Source organism: Aquarana catesbeiana, linkage group LG10 (genome assembly GCF_042186555.1).
Source record: "Aquarana catesbeiana isolate 2022-GZ linkage group LG10, ASM4218655v1, whole genome shotgun sequence".
Lineage (NCBI taxonomy): Eukaryota > Metazoa > Chordata > Amphibia > Anura > Ranidae > Aquarana > Aquarana catesbeiana.
The window spans coordinates 172,617,882-172,633,949 of record NC_133333.1 but is presented as its reverse complement, the minus strand read 5'-3'; the positions used below and the strand labels follow the sequence as shown (position 1 = coordinate 172,633,949).

General features: G+C 39.5%; 1 protein-coding gene across 1 annotated transcript in view; it reads left to right on the top strand.

Moving 5' to 3' along the window:
• Positions 1 to 16,068, top strand: part of CFAP74 (cilia and flagella associated protein 74) — a gene marked incomplete in the record, with an annotated part of 325,669 nt that overhangs the window by 249,714 nt on the left and 59,887 nt on the right. The window contains 3 exon segments of the mRNA XM_073602977.1: positions 1,497 to 1,552; positions 11,323 to 11,442; positions 15,111 to 15,263. Coding sequence (XP_073459078.1) covers positions 1,497 to 1,552; positions 11,323 to 11,442; positions 15,111 to 15,263 — 329 coding nt within the window.

The following is a 16,068-nucleotide window of genomic DNA, read 5'->3' as shown; positions in this document are numbered from 1 at the left end:
GCAGCTCAGTTTTGGCAATCTTCTTATAGCCTAGACCAGGGATATGCAATTAGTGGACCTCCAGCTGTTGCAAAACTACAAGTCCCATCATGCCTCTGCCTCTGGGTGTCATGCTTGTGGCTGTCAGAGTCTTGCTATGCCTCATGGGACTTGTAGTTCTGCAACAGGGTCCGCTAATTGCACATCCCTGGCCTAGACCATCTTTATGTAGAGCAACAATTCTTTTTTTTCAGATCCTCAGAGTGTTCTTTGCCATGAGGTGCCATGTTGAACTTCCAGTGACCAGTATGAGAGAGTGAGAGCGATAACACCAAATTTAACACACCTGCTCCCCATTCACACCTGAGACCTTGTAACACTAACGAGTCACATGACACTGGGGAGGGAAAATTACTAATTGGGCCCAATTTGGACATTTTCATGTAGGGGGTGTACTCACTTTTGTTGCCAGCAGTTTAGACATTAATACTTGTGTGTTGAGTTATTTTGAGGGGACACCAAATTTACACTGTTATACAAGCTGTACACTCACTACTTTACATTGTAGCAAAGTGTAATTTCTTCAGTGTTGTCACATGAAAAGATATAATAAAATATTTACAAAAATGTGAGGGGTGTTACTCACTTTTGTGAGATACTGTGTGTGTGTTTTTATATACATGTGTGTTTAAGCTTTGGGGTGCACACCCAAATGCACTAGGCTGTGTACACCTATGGTCCTGCCGGCATTGTGGGAGTATTCCAGTCAGGTGTTATGAGGTATGTAAATGGCCTACACCTATATCAAGGGCGTTATTCACTGTAGTCAAAGCAGCCCAGTTTGTTTTTATTTACAGACACCCCTTATCTACATAGGAAGTTTTTTGATAAAGTAGAACTAAGGCTGGCCACAGATGCAGATATGTATGATTCCCCCATCAACACAGTCAGACCCTCTTTCTGAGCCATTGTCTTCTCCTGGGGGGGGGGGGGGTTGAGTGGGAGCTGGCGGGGGTAGGAGAAGCCACCACAGCCAGGAGAAGACAGTGATTATCGCTACCAGCTAGTAGCCGCCTGGGATTATCTCAAGCAAATCCAGCAGGCTGGTTGAACCCAAGTTGATCGATTGATCATGTTGGTACATTCAGCCTGTTCACTAATGGTTCCAATCTTGGCCTGTTCCTGCTGAACCACTTAACTGAACAAGCTGAAGGTATACACTGGATATTTACATCAGTATATCTAATAAATGTGCAATACTCTCCTCTCTGTTGATATTGTAACACATCCTGTTTCAAGAAGAATGGAGTAGTCACAACTCTCCCTATATGTATTTACATATAAATGAATGACAAAATTAATTAATAAACAAAATTAAATTCCCCTCAATGTCATTAATGACGTTCCTTTGCTCTTAGTGGTCTATTTACCTGTTTATTCAATGTTATACAGTATATACATGTTTTTTTGCCAGCAAATTTGATATTCAAGCCTATATGTACATGTGCTTATTTCAGGTCAAAAATTAGTGAAGACAGTTTCATTGCAGAACATTTCAGCTGAGTCCTTGGAAGTATCCTTCAAGTCTTGTTACAATAGGTTTAATTCAAAGTGTTGGGATGAATTCATTTAAGCCCTTGTTATTAGCACTGTATCCTGCATTGCCAAAAATAGCGTCTGTTGCTATTTATAAGTAATGTCGAAAACAATTTCCTAATTAAGTTTGCCCTTGTCATTCCCATAATGCATTTATGGATAGCAAATAACAGAAAGCATTATACTCAAAATTGTTAATTATGAATACTCACCTATAAGTGTATTGAATTAGAGTAAATGTTAATGTGGACCTGTATAAAAGTTTTTAGACTATAAATATACAGCTGTAATGCATTGTAAGTTTTTTGGCATATGCTCTGTGGACACATGATATACTGTTAGGTAGTGGTAAAGCAAAACGTCAGGTAAACAGCTAAACATACGCTTAAAGCAGTATTAAACCCCCCCCCCCCAAAAAAAATATATACTGCTGCTTACCAATTCTTAGATGTGGTGGTTACATTTGTTTTCCTTTTTAGGGGTTTTTTTCCGTTTATTTTTACCTGTAGATCGAGCCAGTAAATCTGTTATTTTTCAAATTCCTTTAACAGACCAAGCTTACAGTGGTCAATTTTTTATTTATTTATTTATTTATTTTATTTATATATTTATTTATTTTTCATTTATATAAAACCTTTATCCCAAAAGGAAAAAAATGCTGTTGCTGTAACTGCTGAAAAAGTGTTGGCTGGAGTTCAGCTTTAATTGGCTAATCAAGCCCAAATCAACTACTGCATCTAAAACTACCCCTACCCAGAGTGACAGTGCTGCTGTCCAAAGGTGTCTGTTGCTTCACCAGTGGAGTGGAGTGGGGACACACAGGAAATGTATTACTGGTCAAATCACCAGTGGTAAATAAAGGAAAATAAAGCCTAATAAAGTGGCACAGTGATGTAGTCGATGGTTCGAATCCCAACCACGACACTACCTGCCTGGAGTTTGCATGTTCTCCCTGTGCCTGCGTGGGTTTCCTCCGGGTACTCCGGTTTCCTCCCACACTCCAAAGACATGCTGGTAGGTTAATTGGATCCTGTCTAAATTATCCCTAGTATATGTATGAATGTGAGTTAGGGACCTTAGATTGTAAGCTCCTTGAGGGTAGGGTCCGATGTGAATGTACAGTGTATATGTAAAGCGCTGCGTAAATTGACGGCGCTATATAAGTGCCTGAAATAAATAAATAATAAATAATAAAATTAGAAAAACGAATGCAGTCATCACATTTAAGGACTGGCAAGCTGCAATATATTACAATTTTGGCTTTGAGTTTAATACCACTTTAAATAAACCCTTTTACTTTGTCCAATCAGGGCAAAGTAACAGTTCTGTGTAAAGCCCACAACCTGACCACCCTACATTATAAACTTTCTCCCATTTTGCAGTTGCCACCAAAAACCCAATGTTGGAGCTAAGAGGGAGCAAGAATGTCACCCCCTCCGTCATATGGCATAGCTCAGGCCTATTGGGTAGTCCCCACTACCCAAAAGCATGGGGGGGGGGGGGTTGCAACAGCAGCAGAGTGCTGAAGAGGTAAATATAATGTGATCAGAGGGTGGACTTTACATATACTCTGTCACTTTGCTTAAAGGGACCCTGTCACCTTGTCCCTTCAGAGCAATGTATTTAGTTGTTTGCCTGAAGCAGCCTTTTTCAACCAGGGTGCCTTGAGGTTTCTTCAGGGGTGCCTTTGGCAAAATGCCTAAAAATGTATCACAAATTGTATACAAGCCAGCAGGTGGATGAAACCTGCCTTTTATTTAAACAAAGCCACAGGTTTTCACTATGCACCATTAAGACTTTCTAGGCACTGGCATCCTAACAACCAATGATGTCATCAGTTGATAAGGAGGATGTCTGTTGCCTCCACAGCATCCTTGTTTGACCCTTCTGTGCTCCTCTCCCTCAGCACTGAGGTCACATTAGCTGACTGATGGAGAGAAATTGAGGGGGAAGAGAAACATTGGAATACTAGACAGTAGCAGTGTGCAAAAGTGTATTTGCTTTGGAAGTATAAATCACCTCTAACGTTGATTGTCCTATGTGTGGATGTTGTTGCATTATATAACGCTATTAAAATAGTTTTTTACATTTTAGCATGGGGTGCCTCGAGACTGTCCATAAATTTAAAGGGTGCCTTGAGATTGTCTATAATTTTAAAGGGTGCCTCGACTGAAAAAAAGGTTGAGAAAAACTGGCAGTTCTGCTGGGCAAAGTGACAGGTTCTCTTTAAATACATATCTGTTTATTGTTTTACACTCCAAATCATATGTAGTTCTGTGCTGCCAGCTTTAGAATTTACAAACATGCATATAATTTTACCTTCTTCAATCTGCAGATTGTTTTGATGTATATTTCTTACTGAAGGTAACCTCTATTTATGCAGTTTTTCATCATATTCTCAGTTTGATTTGTATAGGTTTGTGACAGGTTTATTTATGTTATACCAGTAACTTTTTTCTGAATATAAGCTCTGATATGACTCACATTTTTACACTTTCTATATTTTACAATCTAAATACAAATATGTAAATGCTCCCCCTAGTGGTTATCTGTTTATAAGTTCATTTGATTAGCAGATCTAAACTGACAATACTGATCCCCTTCCCAACCCCTTTGTAACTAACACCCCTCAAGCACTTACATGTTGACATGATCAGAATCTCCATGTACCAGCATGATGCACCCAGGTCAATGTTGTGATCAGGAGTAGCATTTCTGTGAGGGAGAGGCACCGATTGCTTGCTCAAGCAGAGGCAGTGCATCTGAATCACAGAGATTCTTCCTCCCTTACCTGTGGCTTATACCTGGATATTTTGGGGAAGCAGTAGGCCACCGGTAAATAAACTGAGCTTGGTCCTGCAATCAGGTATGGATTTTAATGGTGTTAGTGGTCATTTTACAAAGGGAGCTGCATCTATGTTACCGTTTTAAAGTATACCTGTCAAGTGAGAACTGCAGTAGCTACCATTGCAGCCCTCCTTTTTTTTTAATCAGATAATTTGTATTAGTAAATAAACAGGAGGGATATAATAGATTTTTTAGGTGCAGAATAAATTGCAAAAATATCAAATATAATATTTAAAAGTTTTTTTTATTTTTTTATTTGAAAACCAAAATAAAAAATTGTTAAAAGGTATAGCAATTTGCAATTACAATGCAACACAATGTTTTCAAGACAGCACTGTAAGATGGACTTCCCAACATGTTTCGCCCATATGTCAGGCTTCTTCAGGGGATGCTGTCCAGTTTTCAGGTACAAGCCTTCTATATCTCCTATAGTAGATCCAAACACTGCCACAATTTTCAGACAGTTGTCTGTGCCAAGGGGACCATATGTGACAGGTGGCCACAGGGGGCATAAGAGGACCGGAAAAACAAGTTCTGCAGTGGACTTAGTTCCAAGGGATTGAGAACGCTGTCTATAGCCCCAAGTTTTTGTACCCAAGGCTGGTGTTGATTGACAGCGTATCCATATCCCTAGGCTCCTGCACTTGTTTTTCCGGTCCTCTCATGCCCCCTGTGGCCACTTGTCACATATGATCAGCGTTCCTATGACAACGTCCAATAGGACGAAACATACGTCGGAAGGCAGACGCGCTGACGTCATCGTTTCTACTCCACAGCGAACGGGTGTATGCAGGCCGGCCGGCTGATTTTATACATGCTGTTTTATTTGTTTTTTTGGTAAGTGCGCTACTTTACTTATACAATAAATTGGTCAAACGGATTCACACTATGGTGGATGTATTTTTTATCTCCCTGGGTTTCCATTGCTGAGCTAATTATTATCGATGAGTCCCGGGTGATCCTTCCTCCATGCTGAGACAGATGGTGGTGTCCCCATTGAGTGGATTTCTGGCATAAGCTTCATTACAGCTTACCTCTGGTAATCATATATCTTCATAGGTGGTGGATTTTTCTCACAAGATGTCTTTATTCACTAAAGTCTTCAGTCACTATGGGTGGAATATATTGCAATAAGGACTGTTGATAACAGAAGTCACTTTTTTATCACGGACTTTGTTTTTTGATTTTTTGATTTTTTATATTTTATTTTTTATGTGGTTCATAACACATTCTTTTGATTTTTCACATTGTGTTGATATTTGAGTTCATAATTTTCTATTTTGATCACTTTATATTTTTGAATTATTCAATAATGGTCTGTATTTAGCACGGTTCTTTTATATATTGTATCTATTTAATTCTTTACCTGAGAATTAGAACTGCAGCTTGGAGGTGTAGGGAAGCGCAGTAATTCTTTATTATTTTCTAATTATCTGTCACATATGATCCCCTTGACGCAGACAACCGTCTGAAAATTGTGGCAGTGTTTGGATCTACTATAGGAGATATAGAAGGCTTGTACCTCAAAACTGGACAGCATCCCCTGAAGAAGCCCGACATATGGGCGAAACATGTTGGGAAATCCATCTTACAGTGCTGTCTTGATAACATTGTGTTACATTGTACTTGCTAATTGCTATACCCTTTAACAATTTTTTATTTTGGTTTTCAAAATAAAAAAACTTTTAAATATTATATTTAATATATATATATTTGATAATTTATTCTGCACCTAAAAATCCCTTATATCCCTCCTGTTTATTTACCAATTTCAGGGATGTTGTGCCAAAACTAAGTTGATAGATCCATGATCAAAAAAACTTTCTCTATAATTTTTATTAGTTTTTTCCAATTTACAACACAACTTAAAACATATAATACAGTAAAACCTTGGTTTGAGAGCAGAATTTTTTTAACAAATTTTGACTTGATATACAAGCAGCGTCACTTCACAACTGAGTATAAAAGAGAAGAGAGGCGCCTCTAAGTGTAGCAATATGGTTACATTTAATGAAGGTACAACATTTAGCAACTCACATGGTTGATGATTAAAAGAGGCACATCTAAGTATGCAAGCATCCGGGGTAAAGCTGTCCACATAGACCATCCTCCTCACTGCCATCAACGTCGTCCCTTCTACGCTGAGCTCCATGAGCAGTTCAATCACTTTACTGCAGGGTAGTCTTCCTGGTCATGATTGCAGACTTAAAGCGGTGAGAGCCGGCAGTGTGGGGGATGATCTGTGTGGACAGCTTTACCCTGAATGCCTGCATACTTACTGTAGATGTGCCTCTTTTAATCATCAACCATGTCAGTTGCTAAATGTTGTACCTTCATTAAATGTAATCATATTGCTACACTTAGAGGCGCCTCTCCTCTCTTTTATACTGTGTAGCTCCTGCTGGAGTTTGCTTCTAATCCCCTTGTGGAGGCTTGCATTTGTGGATGGACATTTTATGGTTACACAACCTATCACATTGCTATAATCTTTTTATATAGACTTTAAACTGAAGGACTTATGAATAAATGGTTGTGGAACAAATCATTTGCGTTTCCATTATTTCTTATGGGGAAATTTGCTTTGATATACAAGTGCTGTGGATTACAAGCATGTTTCTGGGACGAATTATGCTCACAATCCAGGGTTTTACTGTACATCCCACATAAAAAAATAAATAAATAAATGATGGGCCTTCTAGTTTATGCTTTCGCTATTACTTAGGATCAACATGTCAGATTTAGTCATTGCATTCTTCCTGTCTGAAGTTGGCAACATTATGAAACTTAACCAGTAAATTCAATTTAATAATTACATCTGGACAGCATACAGTGCCTTGAAAAAGTATTCACACCCCTTGAAATTTTCCACATTTTGTCATGTTACAACCAAAAATTTAAATGTATTTTAACCGTGTCAGCATTCCTACTTTACAAAGAATGTAATAGGAAATGTAAGGGTGCAATCAGGGCAGCTAAGATATAACACAAAAGGCACACAGGGAAGGAGAGTAAAAAAAAAATAAAGAAATTCTTTAAGTATATAAATAGTAAGAAAGGAAGGTCAGAACATATTGCATATTGGCCCCATAAAGAATGATGAAGGGAATCTGGTTACAAAAGATGGAGTGATGGCAAAAGTTTTGAATGTATTCTTTTCCTCAGTCTTCACAAGGGAAATGGGGTGATTCAGTAACCAAGGCTGCAATGTTTATCCTGATAACATGTCACAGGAAGCACCCTCATGGCTAACAGAGGATAGAATTAGAAATAGACCTAAAAAACGTAACATTAATAAGTCACTGGGACCAGGTGGCTTACACCGAGGGTCCTTAAGGTACTCAGTCAAGTAATTGCCAGACCATTGTTCCTAATTTTTTTGAACAGTCTACTGACTGGAATGGTACCAGCTGATTGGAGACAAGCCAATGTAGCACCAATATTTAAAAAAGGGCCAATATATATATCCGTGGGAACTACAGGCCAGTTAACCTAACATCAATAGCAAGTTCTTTTTTTTTTTTTTTTTTTTTGATTTTTGAAATTTGAAAAATAAACAAGACTCTTATATAGGCTTTTAAAGAATCCCAATAAACTTGCAGAGATACAGAAGGCTTGTTGACAGCACTGTAGGCCAAAATGTCAAGCAGCATGTTCTCCTTTGATGGAAAAAGGTCCAACCAATAAGGGTTCACTTTCCATAAGGTGCAAATCTGGGCAGAGTACAGAGTTAACTTGAGCACCAGTGGGGAGTAACCGAATAGCCCCCTATTTGAATAAGTCACATCAGATATCATAGGTAGCATTGTAGAAGTAACCAACGCCAAGTCTATTCTAGATAAGGCCATATGGGTGCTGGAGAAGCAAGAAAATACTCTATCATATGGGTATAGCATTCTCCAGACATCTACTAGGCCAATCTCCCAAAAAAACAAGCAAAGGAAATACATGCAGAAGTCGCTTGACCCATAGCCATGCCATATTTATCTAAAAAGGGATCAAAATAATTATTAAAGTCCCCTGCTATTAACCAAGGAACATCAGATTAGTCAGAGGTGAAATGCAGCAATTCTTTAACCGCTTCAGCCCTGGAAGATTTTACCCCCTTCTTGACCAGAGCACTTTTTGCGATTCGGCATTGCGTCTCTTTAACTGACAATTGCGCAGTCGTGCGACGTTGCACCCAAACAAAATTGACGTCCTTTTTTTCCCACAAATAGAGCTTTCTTTTGGTGGTATTTGATCATCTCTGCAGTTTTTATTTTTTGCGCTATAAACAAATAAAGAGCGACAATTTTGAAAAAAACACAATTTTTTTTGTTTTTGCCATAATAAATATCCCCCAAAAATGTATAAAAAACTATTTTTTTTTCCTCAGTTTAGGCCAATATGTATTCTTCTACATATTTTTGGTAAAAAAAAAATTGCAATAAGCTTATATTGATTGGTTTGCGCAAAAGTTATAGCGTCTACAAAATAGGGGATAGTTTTATGGCTTTTTTGTTATTTTATTTTTTTTTACTAGTAATAACGGCGATCTGCGATTTTTAATCGGGACTGCGACATTATGGCGGACACGTTGGACAATTTTGACACATTTTTGGGACCATTGGCATTTTTACAGCGACCAGTGCTATAAAATTGCATTGATTACTGTAAAAATGTCACTGGCAGTGAAGGGGTTAACACTAGGAGGCGATCAAGGGGTTAATGTGTTCCCTAGTGTGTGTTCTAACTGAAGGGGGGGAGTGGACTGTGTAGGTGAAGAGATAGATCGCTGTTCATACTCTGTTCTCGCATCCCCTCCATGGGCGAGCTGGGGGCACATGCGTGCCCCTAGTGGCCACAGGACGAAGCGGCGTTACACATCGTCGTTTCGCCCAGCCGTGCCATTCTGCCGCAGTGCAGTCTGCTCACATAATTTGTAATAAAAACATCTTTGCCATTCTGAAGCTTCCCTCCAACCACTTTACTATTTTATAGATACTGTGATTCTGTACTTGTCAAATATGCTGCAGAAATCTCCCTCCACTGAGTCTGGCTGCATCCATTTTAACTGTGGGCAGCTGAAGCTGCTGCCTGTTCACTTCCTGGATTTACACAGACACACAGAGGCACACCTCCAGCTCTCCAGCTCTTATTGGCCCTCCTATGACTCATCCCCCCTGTCTTCCTGGCAAACTCTCACGAGAGTGAGAGAGAGAGCTGTGCATGATGCCATAAGCCTGGGCTTTTTACCAGACAAGAAACAGGAAGTGGGTTGTATAAGGTTTTTACTGGCGGAAAAAAATGTTTTACTATCCAAAGTTAAAACAAGAGCAGAAGATTTAATAGATGGAAAGTTGAAAAAATGACTGAAGTTATGCTTTAAGTATAATATGGGGTGGTATATATACATTGGCTACCACATATGAACAACATAACACTCTATACATTGTGCAATATAGTAAGATATAGCGATCTTTAGTGTCTGTTTGTACCTGGCCGAAGGTAAAATCAACATCATTTGCTATCAATATGTATACACCTCTAGAATATGTATTATAGGTAGAGTGATATTGCCTGCTAAATTGTGCGCCCTTCAAGTAATTTAGAGTGTATGTATTTAAATAGATTTCCAGCAGGCAGTTAAGAGATGGAGAAAACTGTTTCAATGTAGTAAACATTGCTTGCCTCTTCACTGGGTTGCTAAAACCCCCTATCATTCCAATGATACCAAGACTTACATTGAAGATGACATGATATAATAGTACCAACTAGAGCCCTTCAATTTCTCACAGTAGGGGGCTGATTCTTATTAACCCTATATTGAGTAAAATTGTCTTTAGGATTAGAAGATATAATATAGAAAAAGGCCCCATCGGTGAGTGATACCCATACCAACAATATCTCCAGGCAAAAATTCATAAAGGTCCTTTGTGAAAAAAGGTTTCTATAATAGTTTTAAATATCTGGTGCGCATATTTAATACGTCTATAAAAAAAACTGCCAAAGAACAATAAAAAATACAAAAACTTGTACCAGACTCACATAAATCCTTAGAAGAATATAGTTCCACTCAATAGCTCAATCCCACTCAATCTCTCCTTCTTCTTAAAATGATTGCTGCCTAGGCATGCCTGGCTTCAAGCGGTATCAAGCATAAACATTTTTACCTTAATGCATTCCTTGCATTATATTAAAAAATGTTTAGGTATTGGTATCCCTCCTCACCCCCCCTTATACTTACCTTGGCTCTTATTGATCGATCATTGATCCAGCGCTGTGCCCCCTTGCAGATCTTCTCTCCCTTCTTTTCCTGATTTCACTGGCTTGGCTGAGGGCAGCGAGAGCCATTGGTGGGGGAGGAAGCAGGAGCCATCAAAGCCAGGGACGAGGGAGTGGGGGGCAGAGTCTCACTATCTGTGTCAATAGATGCTGATGGCGAGGCTTGGGAGTGAGTTTGCTTCAGTGCCCCCATAGAAAGCGGCTTTTTTTTTTTTATGGGGGCATTCGGCAAAGTGGAGGAGCTAGGAGCACCTGCAGGAGACACGAGAAGAGGAGGTTTGGGGCCACTCTGTGTAATTCCATTGCACAGAGTAGGTAAGTATAAACCTATTTGTTATCTTTAAAAAAAAAAGAGCATTTATAATCATTTTCAGTACTTTGAGTCACAGACATAAAACGTCCATGATGTAAATGAGGGTCAGAAAAATGTCAAAATAACTTACCTGTATGCTTGTTAAAGTTTGGTGACTCGGCACTGAAGCCAATACATCAGCCCGAGAGCCACACAACTAACTTTCCTAAAAAGGATAGGTCAGCATTGTCATTCTTTTTAGAGAAAATTACATTATCTGCATGTGTATAATGTGGATGTTTTACTACTTTTCTCCATTATGAACCTTGACATAGTCATTGTAGCCCTGTTTCTCAATTTTGAACCCATGTGGTTCTTTTTCGTTGCTCAATCCAGTTGGTACTGTGGAGCCTGGAGCAAGTTGCCATCTGTTTATTGCCTTTGAACCTGAGGAGAGTAAAACCGTAAGTACTCTGACAGTAAATAATTGCATTTGTGAATGGTATATGTTAAATATACATACCTAAGCAGGTGGCATAATTATTTCCAAAGGCTAAGTAGCAAACTAAAATACTTTCTACATAAAAAAACAGACCTTGGTTAAACTCCTTTGTGTAGTAACAATATGCACATTCCCATATTTGCATGGCAAACAGTTTTAAGGGCTGGGTATTAATTTTGTCATGTTTCTTTGGGCCTCACAGGCCTGCTTAAAGTGGTCAGGTAAATCAGTGTCGGCAGATTGTGGTAACTACAAGCTACTTTTAATAAGCCTCTAGTTCAATCCTGTATGCCTGTGTGACTTCTAGCCCTTTCTTGTCACAGAATTAACCCCCTCAGGCCTGCAGTTTAACAAGTCCAATGCCAAAGCTTTTACTGGCCAATAAGGCTCCGGCACTGGACCAAAAAACAGCAGGTAGGGTAGGTAGACCTTCTCATGCAGAAGTGAAGGCTCAGCATTTGGGCTATCTGGGCACAGAGGAGTTAGAGAATTTTAAAAGGTATTTGCAGGAACCAACAGGGTGCAACAGTCTGGCATTATTATTATTTTGGACTGACACATTAATGTATCCAACAGGTTTGCCCTAACAGTGAGGTGTATGGTGCATTAACCTTAAATAGCCAATTAGGTTTAAAGTATAACTAAAGGCAAAACTTTTTTTTTAGTTTTGGATGGAGTGGAGGGGGATTAGAACGCTTGTCAGTTTTATTGCTGTCTGTGCCCCATTAGGGAGATTCATTATCTCTATTTTTCCTGTTTACCATTATCATTGAAAGTGAAAGTAAAAGAAATTACCCAAATTTTGGGTTGTCCCCAAAAAAGTAATAGATGGGAAATCTTCCAATGAGGATGGGGACAAGGGCATCTTCCCGACAACCCTGGTCGGTGGTTGTCGGGGGCTGCGGGATCCCACTCCCCCCAGGTGAATGGGCAGGGGTACATCGTACATCGGGGGGGTTTTGATAACAAGGATGTAATGCTATGGTAAAATGATAGTACTGACCTCCAATTCCTCATTCATTCATATAGAATTTAGAGCCCCCCAGACCCAATACTGTATTCAGAAGGGGAAGAAACCTCAAGAACCATATAGCACCAAGTAACATCAAAGGGCCACAATCTAAAATAGATAATATTCCCTCTATGTTTAACATCCAAGGTACTTTCAGATGTTAAAAAAAAATTATAAGACATGGCCAGAAAGAATTTAAAGAATGCAATGACAAAAACTTTAAAATAAATTCATTCATTACATGTGGCACCCAATATGTAGTGTATGGATTGAGGTGCCCTTGTGGCTTATACTATGTGGGTCGCACCATTCGGACGATGCAGACGAGGTTCAATGAACATAGGAGGGTCATCAAGAAGGGTGTCACCGATCATAGTGTGCCACACCATTTTAGCATCCACCACAAGGAGAACACCAGTGGTTTGGAGCTGTTTGGCATGGAAGCCATTTCCATGCAGTTACCTGAAGGAGAGAGGTTCTCCCAATTATGTCACAGAGAAACTTTTTGGATATTTACTCTGTTTCACGAGTCCGGGGGGCTCAATGAGGCGTTAGAGGTCAGTACTATCCTTTAACCATAACATTACATCCTTGTTATCAACCCCCCCCCCCCCGCTTCCTTTTTCCCTCCCCTCCCCCCTCTCCCTTCTCTGATGTTGATATCACTGCAGTCTGCTTTATTGCGCTGTAGGTGGATTGTTTTTGACATTATGCATAGAGATAGCGCAATTGTGCACTATTCCATAGTAACCATATACATTAGTGTGCTTAGGCAGGTACATATGTACACCTGTGGGCTATATACATTCAAAAGCTAGAGTTGATATGGCTAAAATTTAATTTGTTGCCTTACCTACAATTTGCACATTGCACCTTTTATATTTTACTTTTGGCATTTTATTTTTATATTTTTATTTCTTATAATCAAATATACATATAAATACGATATTGAGTAGCCCAGAAAGTCATATTGCTGTCTCACGTACCATCATTTATGATTTTATAATTAATTCATATGGAGTTATTTACAGTATATATTAGGCTCCATTTTAATTAATCATTTTTTAACTTTTTTAATGTTTTCAATTTTATCTAAGAACTTTTTAAAGCTACACTACTATATATTATATCCTCTAAAACACACTAGGGGATATAATGAAATTCATGAACACATTATTATAAATTGTAAATAATATTATCATTTATGAATTTTGGTTTAGTATCAATCGGCATATGCATATAAGTAGTTTGTAATGTAAAAGGGTTTAAGTATTGATGAATTTTATGAAATTGCCTGTGTAGTATCACTACCAGTATGTTTCCAGTAGATGCTTAATGGCTGGGAAGTAAAGGGTTAAAGTCCTGGGCACCAGCCCGTAGCTATAAAAGAGCTCCTTGGACAACACAGGGTGGACCTGATGAAGGAGACCACGCCCTCTAAAATGCGTTGTACTGGCAATCACACAGTCAGTCTGATTAACATGGTCTTTCCCTGTGTCATGTGGTGTTGGAGCCGGCTCTAGATCTGTCTTGGCTGGCCGGCCTTCAGAAACAGTGAGCAGTTTGCGTGCAGCCTGTCGGCAGCTGCTTGCGGAGATCTTGCACACATCCATCCAACCTCTGGACGATCCAGCCACCATGGCCCTTTGATGGGTCCCTATCCAGGGTTACCTACTGCAAGAATTTTAACATGTGTATTCATCCTATGTTTGTAAATGCATTGATTTTATCCACTTCATTTCCATTAAACAAACGTTATTGCACCATGAGCCTGTGCGCTCGTTTTTCCTTTATATTTTCATAGCCATACATTTGGCAATTTTATTTTCATTGTGTGTGCTTTTTATCAGCTTTCACTCACAGCTTTACTAAATCTCCAGCTTCACGTAACCAAATGGTTGAAACTGCAGCTGAAATCAACCAAAACCACCAGCTAAAGGGTACCTTCCATCAATTTCTAAACCAGTTTTGATTATTTGGTCACGTGAAACCAGAAAATTATTGAAACTGAGAATAGCAAATTATTAAAGTTAAAAGCTTCCAGTGAAATGGCCAGCTTTGGTTTACAAGCCTATGGTTTCAAGTGTAACAGCCTTATGCCCCGTACACACGGTCGGATTTTCCGATGGAAAATGTCCGATTGGAGCGTGTTGTCGGAAATTCCGACCGTGTGTAGGCTCCATCGGACATTTTCCATCGGATTTTCCGACACACAAAGTTTGAGAGCAGGATATAAAGTTTTCCGACAACAAAATCCGTTGTCGGAAATTCCGATCGTGTGTACACAAATCCGACGGACAAAGTGCCACGCATGCTCAGAATAAATAAAGAGATGAAAGCTATTGGCTACTGCCCCGTTTATAGTCCCGACGTACGTGTTTTACGTCACCGCGTTTAGAACGATCGGATTTTCCGACAACTTTGTGTGACCGTGTGTATGCAAGACAAGTTTGAGCCAACATCCGTCGGAAAAAATCCTAGGATTTTGTTGTCAGAATGTCCGAACAAAGTCCGACCGTGTGTATGGGGCACTAGACATAATAGGCTTTCAAAAAGCACAGCTTTTTACTATGTGTACAGGACAACCTTGAACCTGTTTGTGACATTTGTTGTTGTAGTTCTTTGAAAATCTGGAGGTTCGCACTCAGCAAGCAACTCTGTCATTAGGTATTAAAGGGCAAGGACTGGCACCTTCTCTGACATGCTCAGTGGATGGAGTATTAAACTTGGGCTATGTACTAGCTAAAGACAGCACCGTAGCATCATTTAAGGTAAACTGCTAAATGTTTTCTTACTTTTCTTTTTTTCTTTCATTGTCACCTGCTGATCCAGCCAGTAAATCTGTTTATTTTCAATCTCCTTTAGCAGACCAAGCTGTGCAGCAAAAGTAGCAGTTTTAGGGGGTTGGGACAAGCCATTTACCACTGATGGGGGTGCTTATAGTGGTCAGCTTTTATTTGATGTAAAACCTTTATGCCAATAGGAAAAATAACAGTTGCTGTAACTGCTTAAAGTGTTAGCTGGAGTTTGGCCTTAATTTGTTAGTCAAGTCCATCTTCTAGTCTAATGCTGAGTGCACACAAGCCAAAAACAGCCAGTTGAGCTTCTCACGACTGGCTTCTGTTGATTAAGCATTCTGAAAAACCAATGGCTGTGAGCATTGAGCAATATCTTCTGGTGTGGGGGGGGGGGGGGGGGAGAGCAGTAGTGTCCCCCTGTCAGAACACAATAGCATAGTGGGGAGATCGCCGCCCTAAAGATGTCTCTATTGCTTCTCCAGTGAAGTAAAGACACCCAACGACAGGAAGCGTGTTATTGGTCAGTTCACTAGGTAAAAATAAAAGAAAACAAAGTCTAAAAAAAGAAAACAAATGCAGCCAACATGTTTAACCATCTGCCAATCGCTCACAATAAATATACTTTGAGGGGCCCGGCAGGCGCAGGCACAATCACATACCTGTACGCCAGCTGTTTTTTCCATGTTCAGCGGCACGCATGCTGATTTCAGCCAATCATTTTGGCTGAAGTCAGCTGATCGGCTGTGTCCAATCACATACAGAGCTCGGTGTTTACAAA